At 44.9% G+C, this 24204-nt stretch overlaps 1 protein-coding gene across 6 annotated transcripts in view; it reads right to left on the bottom strand.

Annotated features, from left to right (window-relative positions):
* Window positions 1-18568, bottom strand: part of PHACTR1 (phosphatase and actin regulator 1) — a 262469-nt gene extending 243901 nt beyond the window's left edge. Inside the window, exons 1-3 of one of the 6 annotated variants that reach the window (XM_081206391.1) lie at window positions 18080-18568; window positions 15960-16096; window positions 3240-3386 (exon numbers count right to left, since the gene is read on the bottom strand). In XM_081206391.1, coding sequence (XP_081062517.1) covers window positions 3240-3386; window positions 15960-16038 — 226 coding nt within the window. In that variant the 5' untranslated portion in view covers window positions 16039-16096; window positions 18080-18568. Of the gene's footprint in view, window positions 1-3239; window positions 3493-15959; window positions 16097-16781; window positions 17292-18079 lie in introns of those variants that run through there. The other 5 variants (XM_081206390.1, XM_081206392.1, XM_081206393.1 and 2 more) reach the window with 5 other exon arrangements.
* Between the last annotated feature and the right edge of the window lie 5636 nt (window positions 18569-24204).

Here is a 24204-nt window from a genome sequence, read left to right as displayed (position 1 = left end):
ACACTGCAAACATTTTGTCTCAGAATACTGTTCCGCAGCTACTAAAGTTTCCAGCTGACAAACTGTAAATAGCGATAAGGCGGCAAAATGCGAAACCTAAAAGGGCTTGTTCTGTTGAAGTACAGTGCATAAAGACATTGCACTGGCAGTCTGTAAATATATGAATATTACATCTTAAGAAAAGCAGTAAGTGCATACATAAGGAGCCCTGTATTTCAGGGAATCAGACAACATTCCAGTATGCCTTCTTTAAAAATAATGCAAATAAAGTGTACAATTTTGAATGACAGCATCTATGTTACCAATCTGGATTGTGAGTAAAGGAATAAATAAATCCCCAAACAGTGCAAAAGATCTTGTACCTTAGCATTTTCAGGGCCAAACTCTCTATGCAAGTAGTTAGGATAAATTTCCTTAAGCAACTGTTGGTCCTTATCCAATTTAAGGGCCCTTGTTTTGTACTTTATGATTAAAAAAACCACACCACCAGAGCTAAATGCTTACTACAGAGGCTTTTTTCTCATTAACGTAAACATTGCTTAGCAACCAATTTGCACCACATTTTTTACATTCAAAGCATCAAATGGCAGAAGGATTAATGAAAACATCCCCCAGCACTCTGCTGAGTATTTACACTCCCATGAAGAGATATTTCTTTGAATGAGCCCAGTGAGAGACAGCATGGTATTTAATAGGTGGGGGGAGCCTTTCCTTTCCTCAGTGCACATGTTAAAAGTGAGGAGAAGAGGTAACAGCTAGGCTAGCATTCTTGCCATGCCTGCTTGGGAATTAAAAGCTATATGAACCTCTCAGCCTTGACAGAGAAGGAACTGGAAGGTTAAATGATGAAGGCATTAAGTGACTTGAAGGTGCCTTCCCTTTAGCTGTTTATGATTAAACTCTAATCTGTTTATAATGGCATGACATAGCATTATCCATGACAATATTGTCCACTATAGACCCAGCAGCTTAGCAACTATACCCAATCTCCTTTCAATGGCACCTCAAACCCTTCCATCATGCTGTCCCAGACCCTTCAGTCCCAGATTGTTCTATCTTCAGTCACACATTTTAAAAAAACCAACACAATTTGGCATCACTTTGTGGTTCCTGAGTTATATAGTTATAGCTGCCATAACAAAAAATGATATGCACACACACACACACACACACACACACACTCCAATTAATGACCAGAAAGGAATTAATGACATGTCACCCAAAGCAATCAGCTGGTTGATGAAGGTACAGTTTGCATTTTACATCTTACTAGGTGCAAAGGGACAAGAAGGTCAGAGAGGAGCGGAGGAGAAACACGCCCATTTCAAGAATCGAAAGAGAACCACAAGATTGCAAACCCCCAGCTCAAGAAATCTTTTAGCCTGCTGAGAGACAGGGAGTTCCAGCAAAATTAACCATAGTTTCCAGTATATATTAGCTTAACCCCAAAAGCCTCCAGGTATTTAATGGAAATAATTGAAGGATGGTCGTTTGCTCCTATTCAGGGGTAAAATGTGGCTGCTTGGACACAGACCTGGAAAGCCCAGACCTGTGCCTAGAAAGCATGAAGCAAAGGGAAGCGTGGATGAGCTCTCAATTCTGCCAGACTTTTCAGGAGTCTGAATGCCTGAGTAAGGAAGGTGCTCAAGAGGTCACAATTGAGCACAGTTGTGTATGTCTGGGGCACCCACCACTTCCCCTTCCTCCTCCTTTCCTTCAGAACCAGGTAAAGAGCAGGTTGCAGGAGGAAAGAGCCCTTTGAGGTGAACAGCAAAGCATGAAAGGGCAAACGTTGGAGGTGCAGAAGAAGGATGCTTGGGAAGCCAGGATTATGGAGGAGGTAAAGAGGCAATTCTGGACTAAAGATAAGATTGCGCATGAGGCTGCTATATGGGATGCTCACCTGATGAGGCAGCAGAACTTGAAGAGCATGGAAGTGTGGTGTTCAGGTAACTGTGGAAGGCACTAATGAGATCAGAGGACAGAAGGATACTTGAAGGAGGATGGTTGGCTGGCTGGCGGATGAGTGTTCTCTGGAGGTGCTGGATCACTGGGCAAAAAATAGCAGGGCTGCCCCCTTTTTGCTGGCTCTGATCCAAGGCCTTCCAGAGCACAAAATCATTGTAGAGTTGGCAAGGGATCCCACGGATGATCTAGTCCCACCCCCTGCAATACAGCCTGCAAGTATGTGACACTCCCTGTCATGCCAAAGTGCTTCAGTGAGGCGTGATTTTAGCATGTTAGGCTTCTGTTAAAGCCAAAAGAATGCTCTATCTGCAGGAGGTGGCAACCCTACAAAGGCAGAGATAGAGGCTGAGGGATTGACAGCTTGAGAAGCGAGAATGGGGAAGAGTGGATTGAGATGGGCCAGGCTGGGGAACCGCACCCCCTGAGATGTTCTCAGCCTCCATCTCCCATCCTGCTTGCCCTATTAGCTATGCCAGCTGGTGCCCGTTTGGACTTGGGGGTCCCAGCAAGAGCTGTGAACCCCAGCCTAGGCTGAGAGGAGAGGAGGAGGAGGAGGAAAGCAGCTCTGGCAGCTAGCAGGTGGCTTTGAAAGGGAATGCAACTCTCCAGATAAAACGCTGTGTAGGGTGCAGGGGGCCAGCAGGGGGCGGGGCCGGAGGCTCAGAGGGAGAGCCTGAGGCAGAGAGGCGGGAGAGACGCCCAAAGTCAGCAGCAACCTTAGGAGAAGCCGAATGCAGCCGGGGAAGCCGGTCTCCCTCCCCTTCCCCACCTCTGCACCCAGCAGACACCCACCCGCGCCTTCCAGGGTGTCAGAGGGCTACTCCACATTCTCAACTTCGAGGTCACCGTTGCTCGCCTCGCCTCCAGTTCCAGACAGGGAATCCGGCGCTGTCACCCAAACAAGTCTAGGGATGAACGCCTCGCCGCCGCCCCCCGCCCCCCACCGCCTCAGCTCCTCCCCAGTTTCCAGCCGCGTGTGTGTGTGTGTGTGTGCGCGCGTATTGCACCAGCGCCTTGGAAGGGCGGGATCGCGGGGGAGAAAAGCGAGGGTGACAGCCAGGACATGTCAGGGATTCACATTCCAGCAGCGCCCCCCCCCCCACTTCTGCACCCAGCAGACACAAAGCGGTGTGTGTGTGAGAGAGAGAGAGAGAGAGATTGTGTTGCAGATATGTACAGCAATAGCAACCTCAGGTTTCCACCGGGGAGAAGAAGGGCTTTGCATGAGAGGCTCGGGGGTGGTGGGGTTGGGCGAGGTGGGCGCCACTCACCTGCCTCGAGGTTGAAGGAGATCCTGGCCTCCGCGAGGTAAGGGGTGTCACTCTTGGACCGGACTCTCCTGATGGGTCTCCGGTCTATGTCCTCCTCGGAAGATGCCGCCATTAATGTGGGTACGGTGAGCAGGGTCGCCCGGCGAGCTGGTGAGGGAGGAAGAGGAGAGATAGGGGTGGAAAGGAGGAGGAGGAGGAGGGCGCACACGCATAGGAAGGGGGAGGGGAGAGAGAGAGAGAGAGGAGCAGGGACACACGGAGAGAGAGAGGGAGGGAGGAAGGAAAGAGAGGAGGGGGAAAAGAGAAAAAGAAAACCCGTCAAGGATCTGTGGACTGGAGCGGAGCTGGAAATCCTGCCCTGCCACCCCTCTCCTGGCAGCCCCAGGGGCAGAGCCAGAGTCCCCACGTGGCACCCTGCAGAGCCTAACAAAGCATGAAGCCTGGTGGTCGCCTCTAAAGCCATCGATGCAACGGTGAATGGTGGCTCTTTAGTGGGCTGGGCCACCTCTAGCCCAGCAGATTTGCAGATCAATGTTTAGCGTGCTTTGTTGTATTGCTCTCTCCCTCTGTGTGTGTGTGTGTGTGTTGCTTCGGGTTTCCTGGGCAAATGTCCCAGCGGAGGAAGCAGGTGGAAATGTCTTGAGTTGTTCAGAGAGAGCAATGAAATACAGGCGCCAAACTTTTTTTTTTTAATGCTGAATGCTTAGGAGATAATGAAAAAAAGATGCGAGGGAGTTGCTTATGCAGTCACCAGCCCTTCATACAGCTGCTGTTAGCAGACATAATGACAGTAGACATGCTTTTAAAATAGAAAAAGAAATAAAAGATAAGGCAAAGATAAGGCCCTTATCCAAAAATTAAGTACCTCTGGTCATACTTGTTAAGGATTAGACACTCTGCGTTTTTACATGATCTCTTAGGATGACCACATTTTTATCCCACTCAAGGAACTCAAGACAGCTAATGCAAGATTATATAGTGCTTCAAAGTGTTCAAAGCACTTTCCATACATTTTCCACAACCCTGTATGGTAGACTAGCATTATTACTCCCAAACTGTGCTATGGGCGTGTGTGCGTGTGCACATGTTAAGGCTGAGTGTGTCTTGTCTTGTCCAAGGTCACCTAGTGAAGTTCTGGAGTGGGTGATAAGGACCATGTGAGAATGGTTCCAGAATTCGGACTAATGATTTTGACCATCCAAAAACCAAGTGGTTGACTACCCTTATCAAACAGTTATGTCTATGGACTTGAGAAGCTGCCTCTTGCCTAGTCACACCCTGGGTGGGTCTAGCTCTGCACTGACTGATCACAACTCTCCAGGGTTTCAGACAGAGTTCTCTTCCAGCTCTACCTGAAGATGCTGGAAATCTGTACCTGGGACCTTTGGTATGTAAAGTGGATGCTCTACCACTGAGCTATGGCCCTTCTCCTATGCTGGCCATATTCTGGGAAGTGAGGCATACAAATGCACCCTTTTTACAAGACCTTACAGAGAGGAAACATGGCTTTAGGTGTTCCTCGCTCTGCTCATTCAGCCAACAAACACCATATTCTGTTCTGGGGAGGAGAAGAGCCATAGCTCAGTGTGCTTTGCACAAAGGAGGTTCCAGGTTCGATTCCTGGCATCTCCAGGAATTGGTGTAGATGGTACTTAGTTGGTAGTATGACCTATGTTCTTCAGGGTTCCTTGTATCTGGAAATATGACCATTGATCCTTCATTATGATGACTGAGCAGCCAGCGTGATATGAAATATGTAGCAATGGCTGAAGCCAAACCTTGCAGCAACACCTGTGTTATTAGTCCCATTCAGGCAAAGTGCTAAATGACCTTGAACCAAAGGCTACTTTCAGGCATCCTTCATCTTTCTGAATTTTCCTCTATAGGAAATGAATGTTTAAGGGTGACTTGCTTATGAATGGCACTGAAACTACAAGCATGTGCCCTGCAGCTATCCGAAGATCCTCATCTGGTTCTGTCCCTCTAAGCAGCAAAGCCAATGGCCGCCAGCAACCTTTTTGCCTTCTCCAGCTACTGTAATAACAGGGGAGCTTGTGAGAGACCTCATTGCTGCTGGATCCCTTACCACATTCCAATAAAGATGGCTCACACAAGCAAGACAAGTTGGATTTTTCAAAAACAATAATATTAGAGGGTTTTATACACTGCTCCTAAACAAATTCCTATGCTTAAGCTGCAGCTCCAGCTTTTGTTTGTTTTGGCAAAAGAACTTTTGCAAAAATCAAAATAAAAATTCAAGAATAGGTAATGACAATCTTTCATAATTAGAATTACAGTGCATCTGTCCCTGTGATTTCTGGCCCAGCAAAATATTTTCTTCAAGAATACCAGTTTGTGGAAGCTCTGCATTTTCTCCTGGTAGGAAATCCAGCCCAAGGGATTTTGCTTACTTTCTCTGGACTTGCGTATCTATAAACCAAAAACCTTCAGCTGTTCAGCTTCAAGAGTATCAAGAATAATCTGCATTTTATGCCTGTAGTTGAAAGAAATTTCAGCCACCTGGCAACACCCATAAAGAAATGTGCATATCTTTGTGTTTAAAAAAATCCCCCAGAATTTCAAGAGGGGAGGGCGGATCCAGACTTCCCAGTGTGCATTTTGAACAAACAAGTCTCTGGGGTACACCTATTCACTAATTTAATTGGGACACTAACAATGTTAATTGAGGGGGTTTGTTTTTTTAAAAAAATGTGACAGAAAAATGGCTCATTAAGTAATCACCTGCATTTGTATTATAATTTGTTATCATTTTCTTCCACGAGCGCTTCCTTCCTTGACTTTTCTCTGGCATGAAGATGAGTGAGTGAATAGGGCCATCCTATGAATATCTACTCAGACATGAGCCCCATTAAGTTTCAACCCTATGCACATTTTCCTGAGAGTAAGTCCCACAGAATATAGGGGCTATAAAGAGCAGCATACTGTAAATCAGTTTGTTTTGTACATGTCCCTTCAAAATACTATGTATCTGTCAGTATTCTGAGTTTCCTGAAACACATAATGTAATAAATAGATCCCATCCACTTCCTTGCCTCAAATTTAAATCAATGCTCAACTATACACACATGTAAATGGGAAGTTGAATTGGACGCTGCTTTTCATCTGCAGGTTAGGGAGAAAAATCAAACGGCAGTCCCTTGTCTTATTTTGTGTCTGTCATGTACAGAATCTTTTATTAAAAGAATATATGCAAGTTTTAAAATATACTGTAAGTCAGGCTAGCTTCCTGGTGAGATGATGGGCTATTAAGGGATCAAAGGAAGTGGATCTGTGCCAGATACCAAATGGGTGAACCTCCCTCCCTCAACTGGCTGGTAGTTAGAAAGAAAAAGTTGAGAGTTCAGAGAGTTGAGTGATGCGAGCTGGAAGCTAGAAGTGGAAAACAAACAGACTGGGAAACCAGAGAGTGATGCTTGATTTATTGAATGTTCTTAATTGTTGTTGTTGTTTTATCAGAAAGTTTTTTGTTGCTGCTTCTACTACTTTGTTGTTTGTTGAGCCAGGCTCCTTTGGGAGGCAGGAAAGGAGAGAAATTGAATATGCAAATGAACAAACAAATTATCCCTGGAACTGACCAGAAGGAAAAGGCTTCCAACTCCTCTTAATTATGTTCCCACATTGCAATGCCTTGTAGAAAATGGTTGGTACAAGCATATGTCATTTATTCTCAATGCCTACCAAAAAGAGTAGGCAATTCTGCAAGCCACTGAAGACCCCCTTTCTGGCCACTCCTTTCTCTTCCTCAAAGAGCTGCTATTAAAAATGCCATAATTATTTGTTACAGCTATTTTAGCGGGGGTAGCAGAGAAATGGCCAAGAGATGGCTATACCTGGTGTTTCAATGTGTAGCAGACACACAGAACTCCAGTTTGGCTTTTTCATCTGTTTCCCTGTGGTTCATCCTGAGCATTCCCAGTTACAGTTGCAGCTTCTCAGCAATGATTCATGCCAGACCAGTGGCTGAGAAATGTGTCACCCTCACTCCCCCTTATCTGGATACTTCGGCAATCTGATTTATCGGGAGCAGAGGAGTGCCTGGACGTGAAGGGGATGTAAAGTATATTGACTGTTATGCAGTAACATGGAAATAATGGGCCTGTTTTATCGTGCATGTCAACTGTGGGTGTTGATTTTCATGTTTTGATGAACTGGTTTATTGTGTATTTTAATTGTGTGTGTTTATTTTATTTTTTTGCATCTTCTTTTATACTTGTAAACTGCTTAGGAGGCACCATGGCATAAATTTAAGGTTTATTAGGTTTAAGTTCATATAAAAATAAAACTTAAACCTAATGCTGTACATACACTTTTTAAAGAAAATGGCTATCACTAAGCCTTCCTTTTTAACCAGGCCTTTGGTGGATCTGATTGACATCCTATGCCCTTTTAAAATGTGGCTCTTTTGGGGGGGGGGTGTTATTCAGTTGCTGTTTTTATTTTTATTATATATATTGTGGTTTTTATGTTGATCTTTTCTGTGAACCACCCTGAGACCTCTGGGTATAGGGCGGCATATAAATTCAAAGAAGAAGAAGAAGATCCATGGCATGTAAGAGATACAGTGGTACCTCGGGTTAAGTACTTAATTAGTTCCGGAGGTCCGTTCTTAATCTGAAACTGTTCTTAACCTGAAGCACCACTTTAGCTAATGGGGCCTCCTGCTGCTGCCGTGCTGCCGGAGCACGATTTCTGTTCTCATCCTGAAGCAAAGTTCTTAACCTGAGGTACTATTTCTGGGTTAGCGGAGTCTGTAACCTGAAGCGTATGTAACCCGAGGTACCACTGTACAGTAAAACTGAACTACAATGAGTCAGAGGAGAAAAAAATAATCTCTGTGATCGGAATGTGTGACTTGTTCATCTTGTGTTGGCCTTCAGCCAGTATATGAGCCAACCTTCTGATAGCACAGATCTCACGATCCCCTGGATTGGGAAAATGTCATCTTACAGTGGATCAAAAAGACATCCCCATGTTCTAATGATTTGGTAGACGGTCCCTCCCAGTCCACCAGGTTGTATAAATGATTCTGTGTAATGTCTACAAAGCAAGCGAGGCTGGCACTGTAACAATGATGGGGAAACTCTTAATTGGCCCAGTGACCATCCACTGACAGGACCAGAGTTACTGCTGGGCTTAGATTGCCCATTGGCTTGCAGCCTGTTCCAGAGCCTTGAATAGATTTCAGTTCTGGTGTCACCATTCACTGGCGCATAGCTTTATATTGCCTTTTTTAATAACAAGAGGCTACAGTTCCTGACGAAAGCTGAAAAACTCCACCATCTATTTAAACGTCTACCAATCTAAATCACAAACTTGTAAGCCCCCATAATGTTTAGATCCCCCTTTTGCACTCGTATATATTGGTTGTTACCCAGTAGCCTCTAAACACATTAACAGAGGAACTGCTAGACCAGTGCAATGGCCCATCTAATCTAGCAATCTGCTCTCCCAGTGGCCAGTCCGATGCCTGTGGGGAAACATGCAGGCAGGACCAAAGCACAAAAGCCCCTCCTGTAATTCACAGTAACTAGGATTCATACCACAAATATTTGTGGTATGATAAAGTAAAAGCCCATAAAGCATTTAAAAATCATATAATTAGGAAATCGTTGTATAATGTTTGGATAAAATACAAAGATCTTTTAGAAAGAAAGACGCCCAGATGGCTTTCACCAGTGGAGGCAAAGGCCCAGAAAAAATTAAATATGGATACCAAATGGTTGAGATATTATGACTTATTAATAGAGGAAGAGGAAGGTTATAAATTAAGACCATTTGAGCAAATTAAAGATAAGCTAAATTGGCTACATTACCACCAGATTAACGAATTGTATAAACTGGATAAGAAAAATGGTTTTGCCTTGGAAAAATCTAAGTTGGAGATGGAGTTGTTAGATACTGAAGGTAAAAACTTATCTAAAATGTACAAGCTTTTGCTGGAGTGGCATACGAAAGATGAACAAGTTAAATCAGTGATGATAGATTGGGCAAGAGATTTAGGACATAACATAATGTTTGAGGACTGGGAAAGATTGTGGAAGAAAGGGGTGAAGTTCACTGCATGTACTTTGTTAAAGGAAAATATTATGAAAATGATGTATAGATGGTATTTGACTCCTGTAAAATTAGCAAAGATGCATCATAATTGTGATAATACATGTTGGAAATGTAAAGAAAAGGAAGGAACATTCTTTCATATGTGGTGGACCTGCTCCAAGGTGAAAGACTTCTGGGAAAAGATTTATAATGAATTGAAAAAAATGTTGAAATATACATTTATAAAGAAACCAGAGGCCTTTCTTCTTGGAATAACAGGTTTGGAATTGCCCAAGAAAGATGTTAATCTATTTTTGTATGCCACAACTGCGGCTCGTATTTTGTTAGCTAAAAAAGTGGAAAACCCAAGAATTACCAACAGTAGAAGAATGGCAGATGAAGATGATGGATTTTATGGAGCTAGCAGATCTAACCGGAAGAGTCCGTGACCTTCCGGAGGAGGAACACCACGAAGAATGGAAGAAATTTAATGATTATTTAGCTAAATTTGTTAAGCTAAAATAACTGGAAATAGCCTCCAGATACTTAATGGGCTTAGGATTGTATTTATGTTAACTGATAAAATAATATGTTTAATACAAGAAGGAGAAGATTTAAAGATGTTAATTTTTAATTTAAAGGGTATTAAAATTGGGATTTGGAAAACCGTTATAAGGATATGCAATGAAATTCAACTAAGGGGAAACGAGGAAGTCGTTCTACAAAGTAAATAACTGTTATTTTCTATAAGGTTATGATTTATGTTTGTTATGTTTTGTTTGTTTTATGTTTTTGTTTGTCGTTGATATTGTAAAAACTAATACAATTTTTGCCAAAAAACCCAAACACAGTAACTAGGATTCAGCAGCATATGGCCTCTGACAGTGGAGGTAACCTGGATATCATTCCAGACAGAGGGGTTCATTTGCATCCCAGAGAAGCGCAAGAGGTACATAGCAGGGGCCCCTGCTTTATTTAGGCAATTCTCAGTGTCCCCAAACTGTTTTAAACTGAATGTAATCTTTAATCCACTGATTTCACATAATCAGTTTGAAACAAGATGTTCAATTCATGCAGCATACTTTAAGCAGTCATTAGGCATAGTTAGAATTTGCACAAGTCAATAAGCAAGAAGCAGAGGCAGTCAGTTTTATTCACTCTGCCACCTGCTGGTGCAAAGAGAGACAGAACTGAAGAAATGCACTCAGTGAAATCAGAAACACATCAAATGACTTTGAATCAAGTTCCAGGAATCAAGAATAAATAATAATTTCAGTTCTGGCCCTCTGACAACATTAGGAAGATTGCGTAGGTATTTCAAAATTAGCACAACGATGAATGAATTCAGAATTTTGGTTCAGCATTTGCCAAGGAAGTGGGCACTAGGAAAACTGATGTACTGTTCACATGCACAATTAATGTAGAAACTCTTTATTACTGAGGCCACCCTTCTTTTGATTGAGGTGGATTTGCACAGGCAACAGAATGAGGTGGGAAGTGTTCTGAGGCAGTCAAGTACTTTATAACCCTTCCAAACAGAACATCATTTTAAAATATGCCTGCGTTATTAATTCAACAAAAACGAAAGCTCCCTGCAAGGAGAAAATTAGCACAACAAGGAGAAATCTCTCTACAGTATTGTATTTGATTTCTTCACATAGGGCAGTGGTTTTATATATTTATTCATTTATGTCAGGGAGCATTCAAACATGTAATAATGCCACTTGTGGTGGTAGAGTCTACTACCAGAGGACTCGAGCATCCAATGTATGTACAGTGGTATCTCCGGTTATGAACTTAATTCGTTCTAAAGGTCTGTTCTTAACCTGAAACAGTTATAAACCTGAGGTAACACTTTAGCTAATGGGGCCTCCCGCTGCTGCGCCGCCACCGCACAATTTCTGCTCCCATCCTGAGGTAAAGTTCTTAACCTGAGGTACTACTTCCAGGTTAGCGGAGTCTGTAACCCGAAGTGTTTGTAACCTGAGGTGTTTGTAACCCGAGATACCACTGTATAGAGCTAGATTATTCCCAGTACAGTACTAATACAATAATAATAATCTGATTTCTTCTATGCACGTTCACTCCTGAAGGTCTAAGTAAGGAGCAATTTTCATTCAGATAACTTCATGGAGGAAAAAGTTAAAATGACTTTGGACTTAAATATTTTATATATATATATGTATATGTATGTATGTATATATATATATATATATATATATATATATATATATATATATATATATATATATGCATATGATAAAAAGTTGTCCAGTAGCGCCTCAGAGACCAACTAAGTTTGTTCTTGGTCTCTAATGGTCTCTAAGGTGCTACTGGACATTATATCTAGATCTCGATCTCGATCTATCTATCTATCTGTATATATTCAACTGCATCAGACCAACATGGCTATCTACCTGAATCAAATACAGTGGTACCCCGCAAGACGAATGCCTCGCAAGACGGAAAACCCGCAAGACGAAAGGGTTTTCTGTTTTGGAGGCGCTTCGCAAGACGAATTTCCCTATGGGCTTGCATCGCAAGACGAAAGCCCATAGGGAAATGCTGGCGGTCAGGAGCAAAGACTTTCGCCCACAGCCGGCCTTCAGAAGAGGACCTCTTCTGAAGGCCGGCGGGGGGCAAAAGTCTTTGCCCCCCCGCCTGCCTCCCCCCCCCCGCCTGCCCCGGGCGATCTTAAAATGCTGGCGGGCGGGAGCGAAGCGTTCGCTGCCGACCCCCAGCATTTTAAAATCTCCCCGTGTCCTGGGAAGATTTTAAAATGCTGGGGGTCGGGAGCGAAGCGCTGCAGACCCCCAGCATTTTAAAATCTCCCCGTGTCCTGGGAAGATTTTAAAATGCTGGGGGTCGGGAGCGAAGCGCTGCAGACCCCCAGCATTTGAAAATCTCCCCGTGTCCTGGGAAGATTTTAAAATGCTGGGGGTCGGGAGCGAAGCGCTGCCGACCCCCAGCATTTTAAAACCTCCCCGGGACACGGGGAGATTTTAAAATGCTGGGGGTCGGCAGCGCTTCGCTCCCGACCCCCAGCATTTTAAAACGCTGTTCCGAAGTGGGGAGTGGGGGCGGGGACACCTGCCCCCGCCGCCCCACTTCAGAAAGCTGTTCCGAAGTGGGGCGGGGGGGGCGGGGACACCTGGCCCCGCCGCCCCACTTCGGAAAGCTCTTCCGAAGTGGGGAGGGGGGGCGGGAACACCTGGCCCCGCCGCCCCACTTCGGAAAGCTGTTCCGAAGTGGGGCGGGGGGGCGGGGACACCTGGCCCCGCCGCCCCACTTCGGAAAGCTCTTCCGAAGTGGGGAGGGGGGGCGGGAACACCTGGCCCCGCCGCCCCACTTCGGAAAGCTGTTCCGAAGTGGGGCGGGGGGGCGGGGACACCTGGCCCCGCCGCCCCACTTCGGAAAGCTCTTCCGAAGTGGGGAGGGGGGGCGGGGACACCTGGCCCCGCCGCCCCACTTCGGAAAGCTCTTCCGAAGTGGGGAGGGGGGGCGGGAACACCTGGCCCCGCCGCTCCACTTCGGAAAGCTGTTCCGAAGTGGGGCGAGGGGCGGGGACACCTGGCCCCGCCGCCCCACTTCGGAAAGCTCTTCCGAAGTGGGGAGGGGGGCGGGAACACCTGGCCCCGCCGCCCCACTTCGGAAAGCTCTTCCGAAGTGGGGAGGGGGGGCGGGAACACCTGCCCCGCCGCCCCACTTCGGAAAGCTGTTCCGAAGTGGGGCGGGGGGCGGGGACACCTGGCCCCGCCGCCCCACTTCGGAAAGCTCTTCCGAAGTGGGGAGGGGGGGCGGGAACACCTGGCCCCGCCGCCCCACTTCGGAAAGCTCTTCCGAAGTGGGGAGGGGGGGGCGGGAACACCTGGCCCCGCCGCCCCACTTCGGAAAGCTCTTCCGAAGTGGGGAGGGGGGGCGGGAACACCTGGCCCCGCCGCCCCACTTCGGAAAGCTCTTCCGAAGTGGGGAGGGGGGGCGGGAACACCTGGCCCCGCTGCCCCACTTCGGAAAGCTGTTCCGAAGTGGGGCGGGGGGGCGGGGACACCTGCCCCATCCGCCCCACTTCGGAAAGCTGTTCCGAAGTGGGGCGGGGGGCGGGAACACCTTCTGAAGGCGGGCAGGGGGCGAAAGTCTTTGTCCCCCCTGCCTGCCTTCCCAGGGGCTTTTAAATCGCCCCGAAAGCGGAGAAGTCCTCCGCTGTCCAGAGCGATTTTAAAATGCCGCCCGCCAGCATTTTAAGATAGCCCCGCACAGCGGAGAAGTCCTCCGCTGTCCCAGGGTTTTTTAAAATGCTGGGGGTGGGAAGAAAAGCCCTTGTCCCCCCCCAGCCTTCAGAAGAGGTCCGGGGACAGACTGTCCCCGGACCTGGTCTGAAGTCGGTTTCCCTAGGAACGCATTAATTGATTTTCAATGCATTCCTATGGGAAACCGTGCATCGCAAGACGAAAAAACCGCAAGACGAAGAGAATTGCGGAACGAATTAATTTCGTCTTGCGAGGCACCTCTGTATTTGAATTCCCTATATATACTTTGCCTGGATATTAAATGGTGCTGGTACCTTCAGTACCCCCAGAAAAAGCACTGGCTATAAGTATTTTAAATAAAATATATAATTACTACCACCACCACCCTGGCCACTCGCCGCAGTCCAAATCCCAAACTATGTGTTTGGTGTAGGGTGTAGTTTGGTCTTCAATTTTACATGTGTAGGACTGAACTTTAAGCAATTTTGTTGTTGCTGCTGTTGTTCTTGAAGTGCCCAGTGGCACTTCAAAATTGTGTGGGCACAGATGAAAGCCTTCCATTGCAACCAACTTCATTTCCAGCAATTGTACTGAGAGGAAATCAAAATACAATAGGAAGTTATTGTGTGTGTGTGTGTGTGTGTGTGTGTGTGTGTGTGTAATCCGATCTCCTTTTCAATAAAGACATTCATTAAGGCACAAGCCATCAATAAAACAATAACGATTTGTTATGCATAGCCCATTTGCTATCTTCTTTCAAACCCTGATGATATTATATCCCCGGATGCTTTTGGCCTGAGGTGCAGTGATAATGCTGACGATGGTTCGGTGGTGGCTTTAAGGGAAAGGCATGTGGTGACAAAAGTGCCAGGAGCCCTCGTGCCTTTCCGTAAAAGCATGGCAGTAACTGGAAAATGCCAGGCGCCTGCAGCAGTCTCCTGCTACATAGAGCCTGGGCATTTCTCAACAATTTCCTCTTTAAAGGCTCAAGGTTACTCAAGACACCTCAGCGTCTTATCTATGGGGATGAAAACCAGCCATCTTGACATCATTTTGGGTGCACACCAAATACATTTTCAGCCCCTTTGAGATATCACCATATTGTTCACAGCTCCTTGGGCCAAATGAGAGGTGACAAGATGACAAGATGATGTCCATGGTAGGATCTCCTTTTTATATATTTGTTAAAAAATAAAATCGGGGCATAGATGAGAGAGGGGGGGGGAGAGTAATAAATTCCAGCCAGAGTGTTAGAGGAAAAGGAACTTAACATCATGCATACCTGTATGTTTCTCCCCATAGTTGTTTCAAGGTCAAGTAAGGTCAAGATAATGGCAAAGTGGGGAAAGGATTGCACTCCCTCCCCTGATTCCACCAGCCCTGATCTAACTCTGCTCTTCTCGATAGCTTTATTTAACCTTTCAAAAGCATACAGCGGAAAGCCAATGTGGTACAGTGGTTTGAGCAGCCTTCCTCAACCTTGGGTCCCCCAGTGTTGTTGGACTACAACTCCCATCATCCCTAGTTAGCAGGACCAGTGGTCAGGGATGATGGGAGTTGTAGTCCAACAACATGTGGGAACACAAGGTTGAAAGTGTTGGACTAGGACTGGGAAGACACAGGCATGACAATCATTGGGTGACCTGCAGCTAGTCACTGCCTCTCAGCCTAATCTACCTTACAGGGTTGTTGTGAAGAGAAAATGGAAGTTGTGTGTGTGTGTGAGAAGAGCCAGGTGTGCTGCTCTTTGAGCCCCTTGAAGGAAAAGTAGTGCAATAAATAAATAAGCAAATCTCGTAGTGTCCCCATTAGCATCTTGAAAGGTGCATTGAAGATTGAAGCCAACTCCCATAACAAGAGAAGCAGACACAGTTTCCATCCACTGGTTGCCTTCATCTCAGACTCCTCCACCCTCCAATGGCCACTCTGGCCCAGCCTCCACCCCCACCCAAGCCAGGGCTATTCTTTCTTTGGAAAGTCATTCCTGAGTCAGCTGAGCTATCTTTGTTCTACCACAGGGGTCAGCAACCTTTTCCAGCCCTGGGCTGGTCCACCATCCCTCAGACCATATGGTAGGCTGGACTATATTTTGAAAAATATATATATGAATGAATTCCTACGCCCCACAAATAACACAGAGATGCATTTTAAATAAAAGGACACATTCTACTCATGTAAAAACACACTGATTCCTGGACTGTCCGCAGACCGGATTGAGAAGACATTTGGGCCGCATCCGGCCCCCGGGCCTTAGGTTGCCTACCCCTGTTCTACCATAAGAAGGGAACTTACCATTTCCCCTCATGCCTTCCACCAGGGGGCAACAGTGTCTTTACCTTAACACTTATTATTATTATTATTATTATTATTATTATTATTATTAACCCCAGTAACTCTCCACCTCAAATTACATTACCTTGAGCTCCTTGACTGTAAAACAGCCGATAGGCAGAGTCAACATCTAGGAGGTAGTCCATCTTGAAAGGACTATCCATCTTAGAGGGATTTTGTGGTCACTTCTCCCTTGTTTCCCAAAGTGATGTAGTCAGCCTCCTAAGAAAAGGAAGAGGAAAACCCTGAATATTAAAACAGGCTAAAAGCTTACAGGCAATATTTAAGCCATCCTAATTTTGGAGGGTGGGGAGATGGGGTGGGAATCCTCTACTTTTTCATTTCATTCAAGTCCCCAGTTTTCCACATTGCATGTTTCCCCATACACAAATTTAGAAAAATGAATGAATGAATTGGAAGTTTGCAATTTTTGTGCATCCGAAGCTGCTCACCTCTTAAACTGCCTGTTGCACCCTGCCTTCTCCTTAAAGACTGTGTGAATATTATTCTTGCCGCACTAGAATCCTAAGCACCCTGTCAATACTGCAATACAAATGCTAATAAATCCGTTTTCAAAAAAACAAACATTTTCTCCAGTCTTCTGACAATATTAGCCTTGCACTTTTCCAGAGATGAGTCAGCCCACAATTATTTTTGTAAAATGTTATTTCATGCTGGCAGGGAGGACTGGTATGACTTCATGCTGCCAGCTTTTAAAATGTTGGAGAAAGTGACTATCATTCCCATATTGTCAAAGGTTCTCCCTGTAAGCTTTTTGGGTGCTAGCATTCCCCTGAAATCTTTACACAGTGTCTGAGTAGTAAAAGTAGGTTCTGGAATGCACTGGTAGTACTCATGCATTTTGTATTCAGTATGTTCACTGTCAATGATCCTGGCTCCGTCTTACCTTCCAGACTCCTGGGTTTTCCTTCCCCTCCAGGACACTTATGCTATATATTTAGAATCCAGCATTCACCAAACATTATAGACAACCCTGGATATTAACTGTGGATATTAACAGCATTTGAAAGGAGGTGGTGGCAGAAATACTGGAATTAATCACCTCTGTTATGCTTAATTATCAAAAAAGGTCCTCCAGGATTCCTTTAAAAGCATCTCCTCCAATTAGTCCTTTATCTAGAGACAGGCTCCCAAAGCATAGATGGGGAATTCTTCTTCTTGGTCAGTCAGAACGAGACCATTTCAATATTTGCAAGCTTATCGTAGCAAGAAAACTTCTGTAGTTCTTCAAGGTGGTTTTCTGCAGCATCAAGATATTTATATATATAGCGAGAGAGAGAGGTCTGCCAATGGTGAAAGGTTTAGTAGTTTCGAGTGAGAGTTCTTTTGATCTGGCTAAAAGTCTCCCAATGCAAGCAAATAATTTTGATGGTTTGATTGGAACTCAGATGAATAATGTATAACATCAACTGGACCTCTTTTATCTGATACCAGGAGATGTTACTAAGCAACAGAAGGTGACACTTGCCTCTCCTCTACGCCCACTCAACCTCTCTCTCCTCAGGAGGAAAAGACCACAAGCTCCTGGTGGCAATCCAACTTTCCCAACAAACAACATATACATACATACATACATACATACATACATACATACATTCTATGAATGTGATTTATTTCTCTCTCCCCACAACCCACATTCCTGATCTTCTCTTTCTTTGCTCAATATCAGAATGGTTAGCATAAGAAGACGAAATGCTGCTGCAATGATTAACTCATACCACTTTGCCTTGTCTAATAATTTACTTCCACCAGCCCGCACCCCCCATCCCCCCGACTATTTACCACAAGAAAAATGGGGCTATAAAGTTATCTCACAGTAAAATGCAAAGTGATGAATAATGCAGGGGAATGCTTCACTGACCAATTCTGTTCTTATCAAGAGCTAGTGGATTGGTTTTAGTCACTCACTCTCTCTCTTTTGGATATACCAGACATGTTTTCCTAATGCCCAGCAAGTCCAAAGGTTAAGTCCCCCTCACCTTGCAAAATAGTTCTCTAGATTTCAGAAATACAAAGATCATATTGACTAAGAATCTCTGCAAAACAAAATGCATGTCATAAAGCCTATTAAAAAAAATATTTTCATCTAGATAAGCATCAGGAATAATCTATACAGGATTTTTAAAATAAATAAATAAAAATAAAGCAAAAGAAAACAATTGTTTATAGGAGAAAGGTACTTACCAATCTCACGATCCTCTTTGCATCTTACTGTATACCATGAAGTAAAGCTAAGCAGTAATTAAAACTGCCTCTAAATCCTAGCAAGTCACTTCTAATTCTCACTTCAGTCTTAAAATAAAAAATGAGGAGGAGAAGTAACAAGACTGCTGTATACAATGAAGAATTTGGAACCCCTATGCACAGATGAAAGGAGCCTGTCTTTTTCAGAACACATTTGCCTGCTAATATATATATAAAAGCAGCTTTATTTTACTGGCTTATCTGTTCCCTGCTTCCTACCCCCTCAATTTCATTTGCATTTGAAATTATTTCTGTGTCTCCTCCACTGCTCTGTAAAAGGTATGGAGTATTTTCTAATCATGACAAAATGTGCTGGGTGGTTCGAAGCAACCCCACTTTTCTTCTGAGCCAGGAAACATGGTGAGTAATTATAATTGGTAGTTATTTTCTAGAATGAAATGCACAGTCTCTCTCTCTCTCTCTCTCTCTCTCTCTCTCTCTCTCCTTTCTCTAATGCAGTTTCTAGTTCCTCCCTCCTTTTGGAAGTGCATGGCAACACAATTGCTCGAGCAAAGCATCTATTAGGGGCAGGATCCAAGTGGGACTGTTCTGATCATATTTTCTCTGCAGCATCTGCACATGCAACGGACTTGCAAATCACACACATTCTGGCTGGTAAAATTCAGATTAATATACAAAAGTCTCCCCTTCCCATAGCTTTACTGGACCCCTGACTACTGGCCTTTGCTGCCCATTGCTTGCTCCTGTTCCTGGGTCCTGCACAAGGTCCTTCTTCTTGGCTTAAGGTGGCCACATGCCCTACTTTACAGAGGACAGGCCTCTCTTTGGAGGACTCTACAGTAAAAAGATAAAGAACCATGAGAAGGAGCCTTGAAGTTGACCACCCACAGTTTGCACCTCAGCAGCAGACTGAAAAGGCAAACAGGTCAGCTGGTCATGGTCCTTCCCACAGCGATGAGAATAACTACTATACTTATTTTTTTTAACTGCATTTAAATTAACATATGCAAATCTGTGTCCTCTTTGGGGACACTGAATAAGTCAGCAAACTACGTACCATGGCTCATCCTTCCTCTGATTCCTTGCCTTCTCTGTTTCAATTTTTATAAGAACTCTTGTTTCCTACAACCAACCTTGCACTAAGTTTCTGCTTCTCAACCCACCACCTAATCTCTCACCTGCCTTTCTTCATTCTTTGCATTATAACCATCCAATTTCCAAGGCATCAGACTCTTTGCCTTTGTCTCCGGATCCTAAGGGCCAAACCTAGGCATGATATTTGTCATAGTTTTTGGTTCTGTCTAGCTGCTTTTTCTTCCACAAATAAACCAACAACGTAGAGGGCATTGAGCCAGATAAGGAGCAATGGCGCTGGTGGAAAATTTTTCCTGCATTGCGAAGAGCAGGTATGGAGAACCAGTTCTATTTGGGACCATGTTGAGGACGAGGAGTTCAAGCCCCTCCCTCCATGATAGTCCTGACCTTGGTCAGCCTCCCAACCTGGTTATTTGCAAAAGAAAAAGCACGTCTCTTCTGGCCTTAAAAAACGATGTTCCTGCCAAGCTGATCTATCACTTCCTTCATGAATGCTGCTCTCTTTGCATGCAATTCTGCACACATTTGGGCTGCTTAAATTCCTTTGCCACAGGCTTTCTGCCTAACGTCAACATTGCATTGATGGTCACTATCCCACCCACCCAAGCAGTTGGAATGTTAGTGAACATTCCATAAAAGATGACATCACAGCTGATGTGCCCAAAGGCTTCGGCAAACCCTGTGGGATTTTTTAAATATATTTTTTCTTTGAACAACAGAAACCCATACCATCTGACAAGCTGCTTCTGAAAGTTCACTCTGTTTCAAAGGTAGATTTGCTATCTGGCACCAGGGGTGGCAATGCAGGTCAAGAAATTAACCCCAAAGCCGCTATTGCTGTGAATAACTAATTTCACAGTATTTGGATCCCAGCTGCAGAATCTCCCTCATACTCACTTGGGGCATAATCCAGCCAAAGCAAAACACTTTAAAGTTGCATTGGTTCCAATGAAGAAATAAGCACATGCTTAACTCACTTCCAACAGACCTTAAAGGTGCTTCATTTGACTGCATTGTGTCCTTGGAAGATTCACAAAGGCAAACATTACACTGAAACTCAAAAGAGATGCCAAACTGTCTTACACATGCACACCTGTCCTGCTGGAAATGCAAATAAGTCTACTTTAGTTGAATGGTCTGTACGTTTCTTCATTCAGGGAAGAAACATATAAGCCTTCTAATTTCATTTTATTCCCTGATTTAAAATCAACCAATGTTGTATGATTGAGTCGCACTGCCAACCCAACAGATATCGAAAGCATAGTGGGAATTTGCCTTAGGATAGAATGGCCATGTCTGCCAGCAACAGAAATCATGCAGGGAAGCGCAAGGCTTCAGGCGTGGGAAACTGAATCAGGCACGCAGGGCCATCCACAGTGACTTCACAACGACACCAGGTGATCTGTTTTTGCTCAGATGGTTTAAAATCAAACTGTACAGGCAAAGGCACAACCCGCAAAGTGCTGTAAATCCACTTACTGCAATCATTGGGGCTTGAGAAGATCCACGTGCAGGGCTTTAATTTCAAAATTCAGTCTACAAAACCCAAAACAGTTTTGTCTTTCCTATCAAAAAAGTTGGGAAGGAGCCCTAGGCTTTCCGGGGGGGGGGATGGGGGGGAGGAGTGATGCAGAGTGACTAGAGCAAGGAAGCCAACACAGCCCCCTCTAATTGTTGGACAACAACTCCCATCATCCCCAGCCAGTGATCAGGGGTGGTGGCAGCTGTACTCCAAGAATATCTTGATGGCACAACTTTGGCATCCCCAGGATTGGAGCGTTGAAATGGAACTGGGGAGAGTCAGGTTCAAATCCCCACTCATCCATGAAGCTTACTATCTCCCAGCCTGACCTATCTCACAGGGGATAAAAAGAGGTGAGTGTTATGTGTGCTACCTTGAGCTCTTTGGAGGGAAAGCAGGTTGAGAATGTAACAAGTAAATACTACAGAGAACTTACAAGTGCCCTGTGCATTTCAGTGCAATGGAACTCAGAAATAAAATTCTCACAGAATCACAGAACTGTGGATAACCCCCCAGGGATCACCTACTACAATCCCCTGCAATGCAGAAATCACAGCTAAATAATCCCTGACAGAGGAGCATCCAATATCTGCTTTAAAACCTCCAATGAAGAACAGTCTACCATTTTGTGTTCGAGGAGAGGGAAGATTTGGGACACAGGTGGCGCTGTGGTCTAAACCACAGAACCTAGAGCTTGCTGATCAGAAGGTCGGTGGTTCGAATCCCCTCAACGAGGTGAGCTCCCGTTGCTCGGTGCCAGCTCCTGCCCACCTAGCAGTTCGAAAGCACATCAAAGTGCAAGTAGATAAATAGGTACCGCTCCGGCGGGAAGATAAACGGCATTTCGGTGCGCTGCTCTGGTTCGCCAGAAGCGGCTTAGTCATGCTGGACACATGAGCTGTCTGCGGACAAACACCGGCTCCTCAGCCTATAGAGCGAGATGAGCGCTGAAACCCCAGAGTCATCCGTGACTGGACCTATCGGTCAGGGGTGCCTTTACCTTTACCTTTACATTAAGTCTAAATAAGGGGGTGGCCTCTATAATACGGAAGCACCGTTGCTTCCAAGTGTCATCACTATGTGACCCTTGCAGAAAGGAGAGGGGCTTTGATGCAGTGGTACTTTGAGAAACGCTCCGCAGGGAGGCTCAGGTGCGTCACCATCATAGCCACCACCCCAGGATTCATTTGGATGAAGTTTTAATGATAAGCAAGCAGGTTGGAGCCTTCATGCTTCTTCCCCTCCTCTTTTCCTCTTTCCAATTTCCATCCTATGAGAATGGTAGTTGCCACAAACTATGGTTAACAAAACTATAGTTTGCCTCCAAATCAGAATTGGAAAAACATGATTTGAGCTTCCAAACGTTTGATAACCCTAGTCCGCCCCACCCCCTCCACACACACACAACAAATATCTGAACTGGGCCCATCTAACATGCCCCATTTTCCTGTACCCTCATGTAAAAGTTGCTGTTAAGGAAATTCTCTATCAGAATGTATACATACTCACCCGGAGCCAAGATTCCAAACAGAAAATTGAAAAAAAAAATCACTGTTTGATGGAGAAAGGGCAATAATTGGGTGCCTGGTGTTTATGAGTGGCCTGGTGACTTTCCGGCATGCACTTATGTGTTGGCAACAGGTTTTTACCCACCTCTCTCTCACTCTCTCTCCCCCTCCCTCCTCTAAACTGTTCTTTGTGAACATGAATGTTGTGATAATGACTCAGAGCTTGGGAAGAAAAGGCAAAGAATTTTGCTGCTGACAAACACTAATATTAGCCCCAAAAGAAAGTAGGAGAGAAAACTGAATGGGCAGCTGAAGGAACATGTAGGCAAGGGGGATTATTGCAGGGAGTTGTTTCCGGGGGGACAAGTTCAAAAAGAAAAGAGAGAGAAGTAAACGTTTTTGCCACTTAGCTGTCAAGAGTAGCCCTATAGGCTGCTGTAAGTATTAATCTTGTGCTGAAAAGGACTGAAGGCAAGAGCTTTGTTCTGTATTTGCTTGATACCCTCAGACGTGAGCCATTTTGGAAAGTACACAGTAAAAGACTTCACAGAAGTATCCAGCTGATAGCTTGAGTATAGAATAACAGAAAAAAGCACCTTAGCTCGAAACCTCAAGTTCAAGGGAGGATTGACAGACTTGGCCATGTGGGCTGGTCCATGGGTAGCAAGCCTGGAGCGACTCAGGAGCTGGGAACCAGGAATTAGTGCCAAGGAACAACATACCTTCCAACATTTCTCTAATGAAAATAGGGACGTCCTGTTCCATACTATTTTTTATATACCCCACCCATCTGACTGGGTTGCCCCAGCCACTCTAGGTGGCTTTCAACATATATAAAAACATAATAAAGCATTAAACTTTTTTTAAAAAACCCCTATATATTGGGCTGCCTTCAGATGTCGTCTAAAGGTTGTATAGTTACTTATCTCCTTGGCTCAGGGGTTGCATAATTTCATATCCTCCAACATTTCTCCAATGAAAACAGGAACATTCTAAGGAAAAGTAAGACATTCCGGGATCAAATCAGAAACCGGGACGGCTTCTGTAAATCCAGAACTGTCCCTGGAAAATAGGGACACTTGGAGGGTCTGGGAACAATCAGGCTCTGAGGGCAAACGCGAAGGCTGAGCCAGAGAACAAGCCAGGATTAAAGAGCAGGACTGGAAACACAAGGCCGCAGGTAGAACTTGTTGTTCAAGCAAGATTCTAGTGAGACAGGAAGCCCTCCTTCCTGCCCAGAAATAACCAAGGAAGCTGCTTTGTACTGCATCAGACCATTGGCCAATTTAGCTCAGTACCATCTAGGATTTCAGACACAGTTTTCTCCTAGGCATACCTAGAGATGACAGGGACTTAACCTGGGACTTTCTGCATGGAAAGCAGATGCCGCACCACTGAGCTATGGCCCTTCTCCCAGTGTACAGCCTGGATTGGGTCAGTTTGGAAGGGTCTTCACTGTGAAGCTACAGTGAAAGGAGAAGCATCCAGAAGCTCCTCGCACCAGGACTTAAAACAGGATCCCCCATGGGAACTGACACCTCTCCCAGGGAGTTACTGTGGTATATTCTATGCTAAGGCCTCTGAGCCCTCTTCAGTGGTGTGTGCAATGTGGTGTGTGCAACATCACTGCGACCAGCAGACAGGATGTAGCCACTCTGTTGGCAGGAACTAAATATTGTTAGGAAAACATTCTTTAAAAAACAGATACAAGTTCCTGGAAGCTTTAAAGAGGGTTCCAGAATTTTCTTTAGTGTGTAGGAGTGGCACTCTAGGATTGATTGGTGTCAGCTGGAGGTGCAAATAAAGGGAGGAAGTTGCAGGCTGCAATTACCGCACAAGGAAAGCACACACACACGCAGTCAGCACACATGCTGTAAGACAAGTAAGACAATGTGCTGCTGATACTGTGAGTTTTGCTGTGTCAGGATTGTTAATTGCTGGACTGAGATTATATCGAGCTGGAGAGATAAATAAGGAAT

This window comes from Podarcis bocagei (assembly GCF_964188305.1).
Source record: "Podarcis bocagei genome assembly, chromosome: 8".
In the NCBI taxonomy this organism is placed as follows: Eukaryota; Metazoa; Chordata; class Lepidosauria; order Squamata; family Lacertidae; genus Podarcis; species Podarcis bocagei.
Note: the sequence above shows the minus strand (reverse complement) of the source record. Positions and strands in the feature narration are given on the sequence as shown.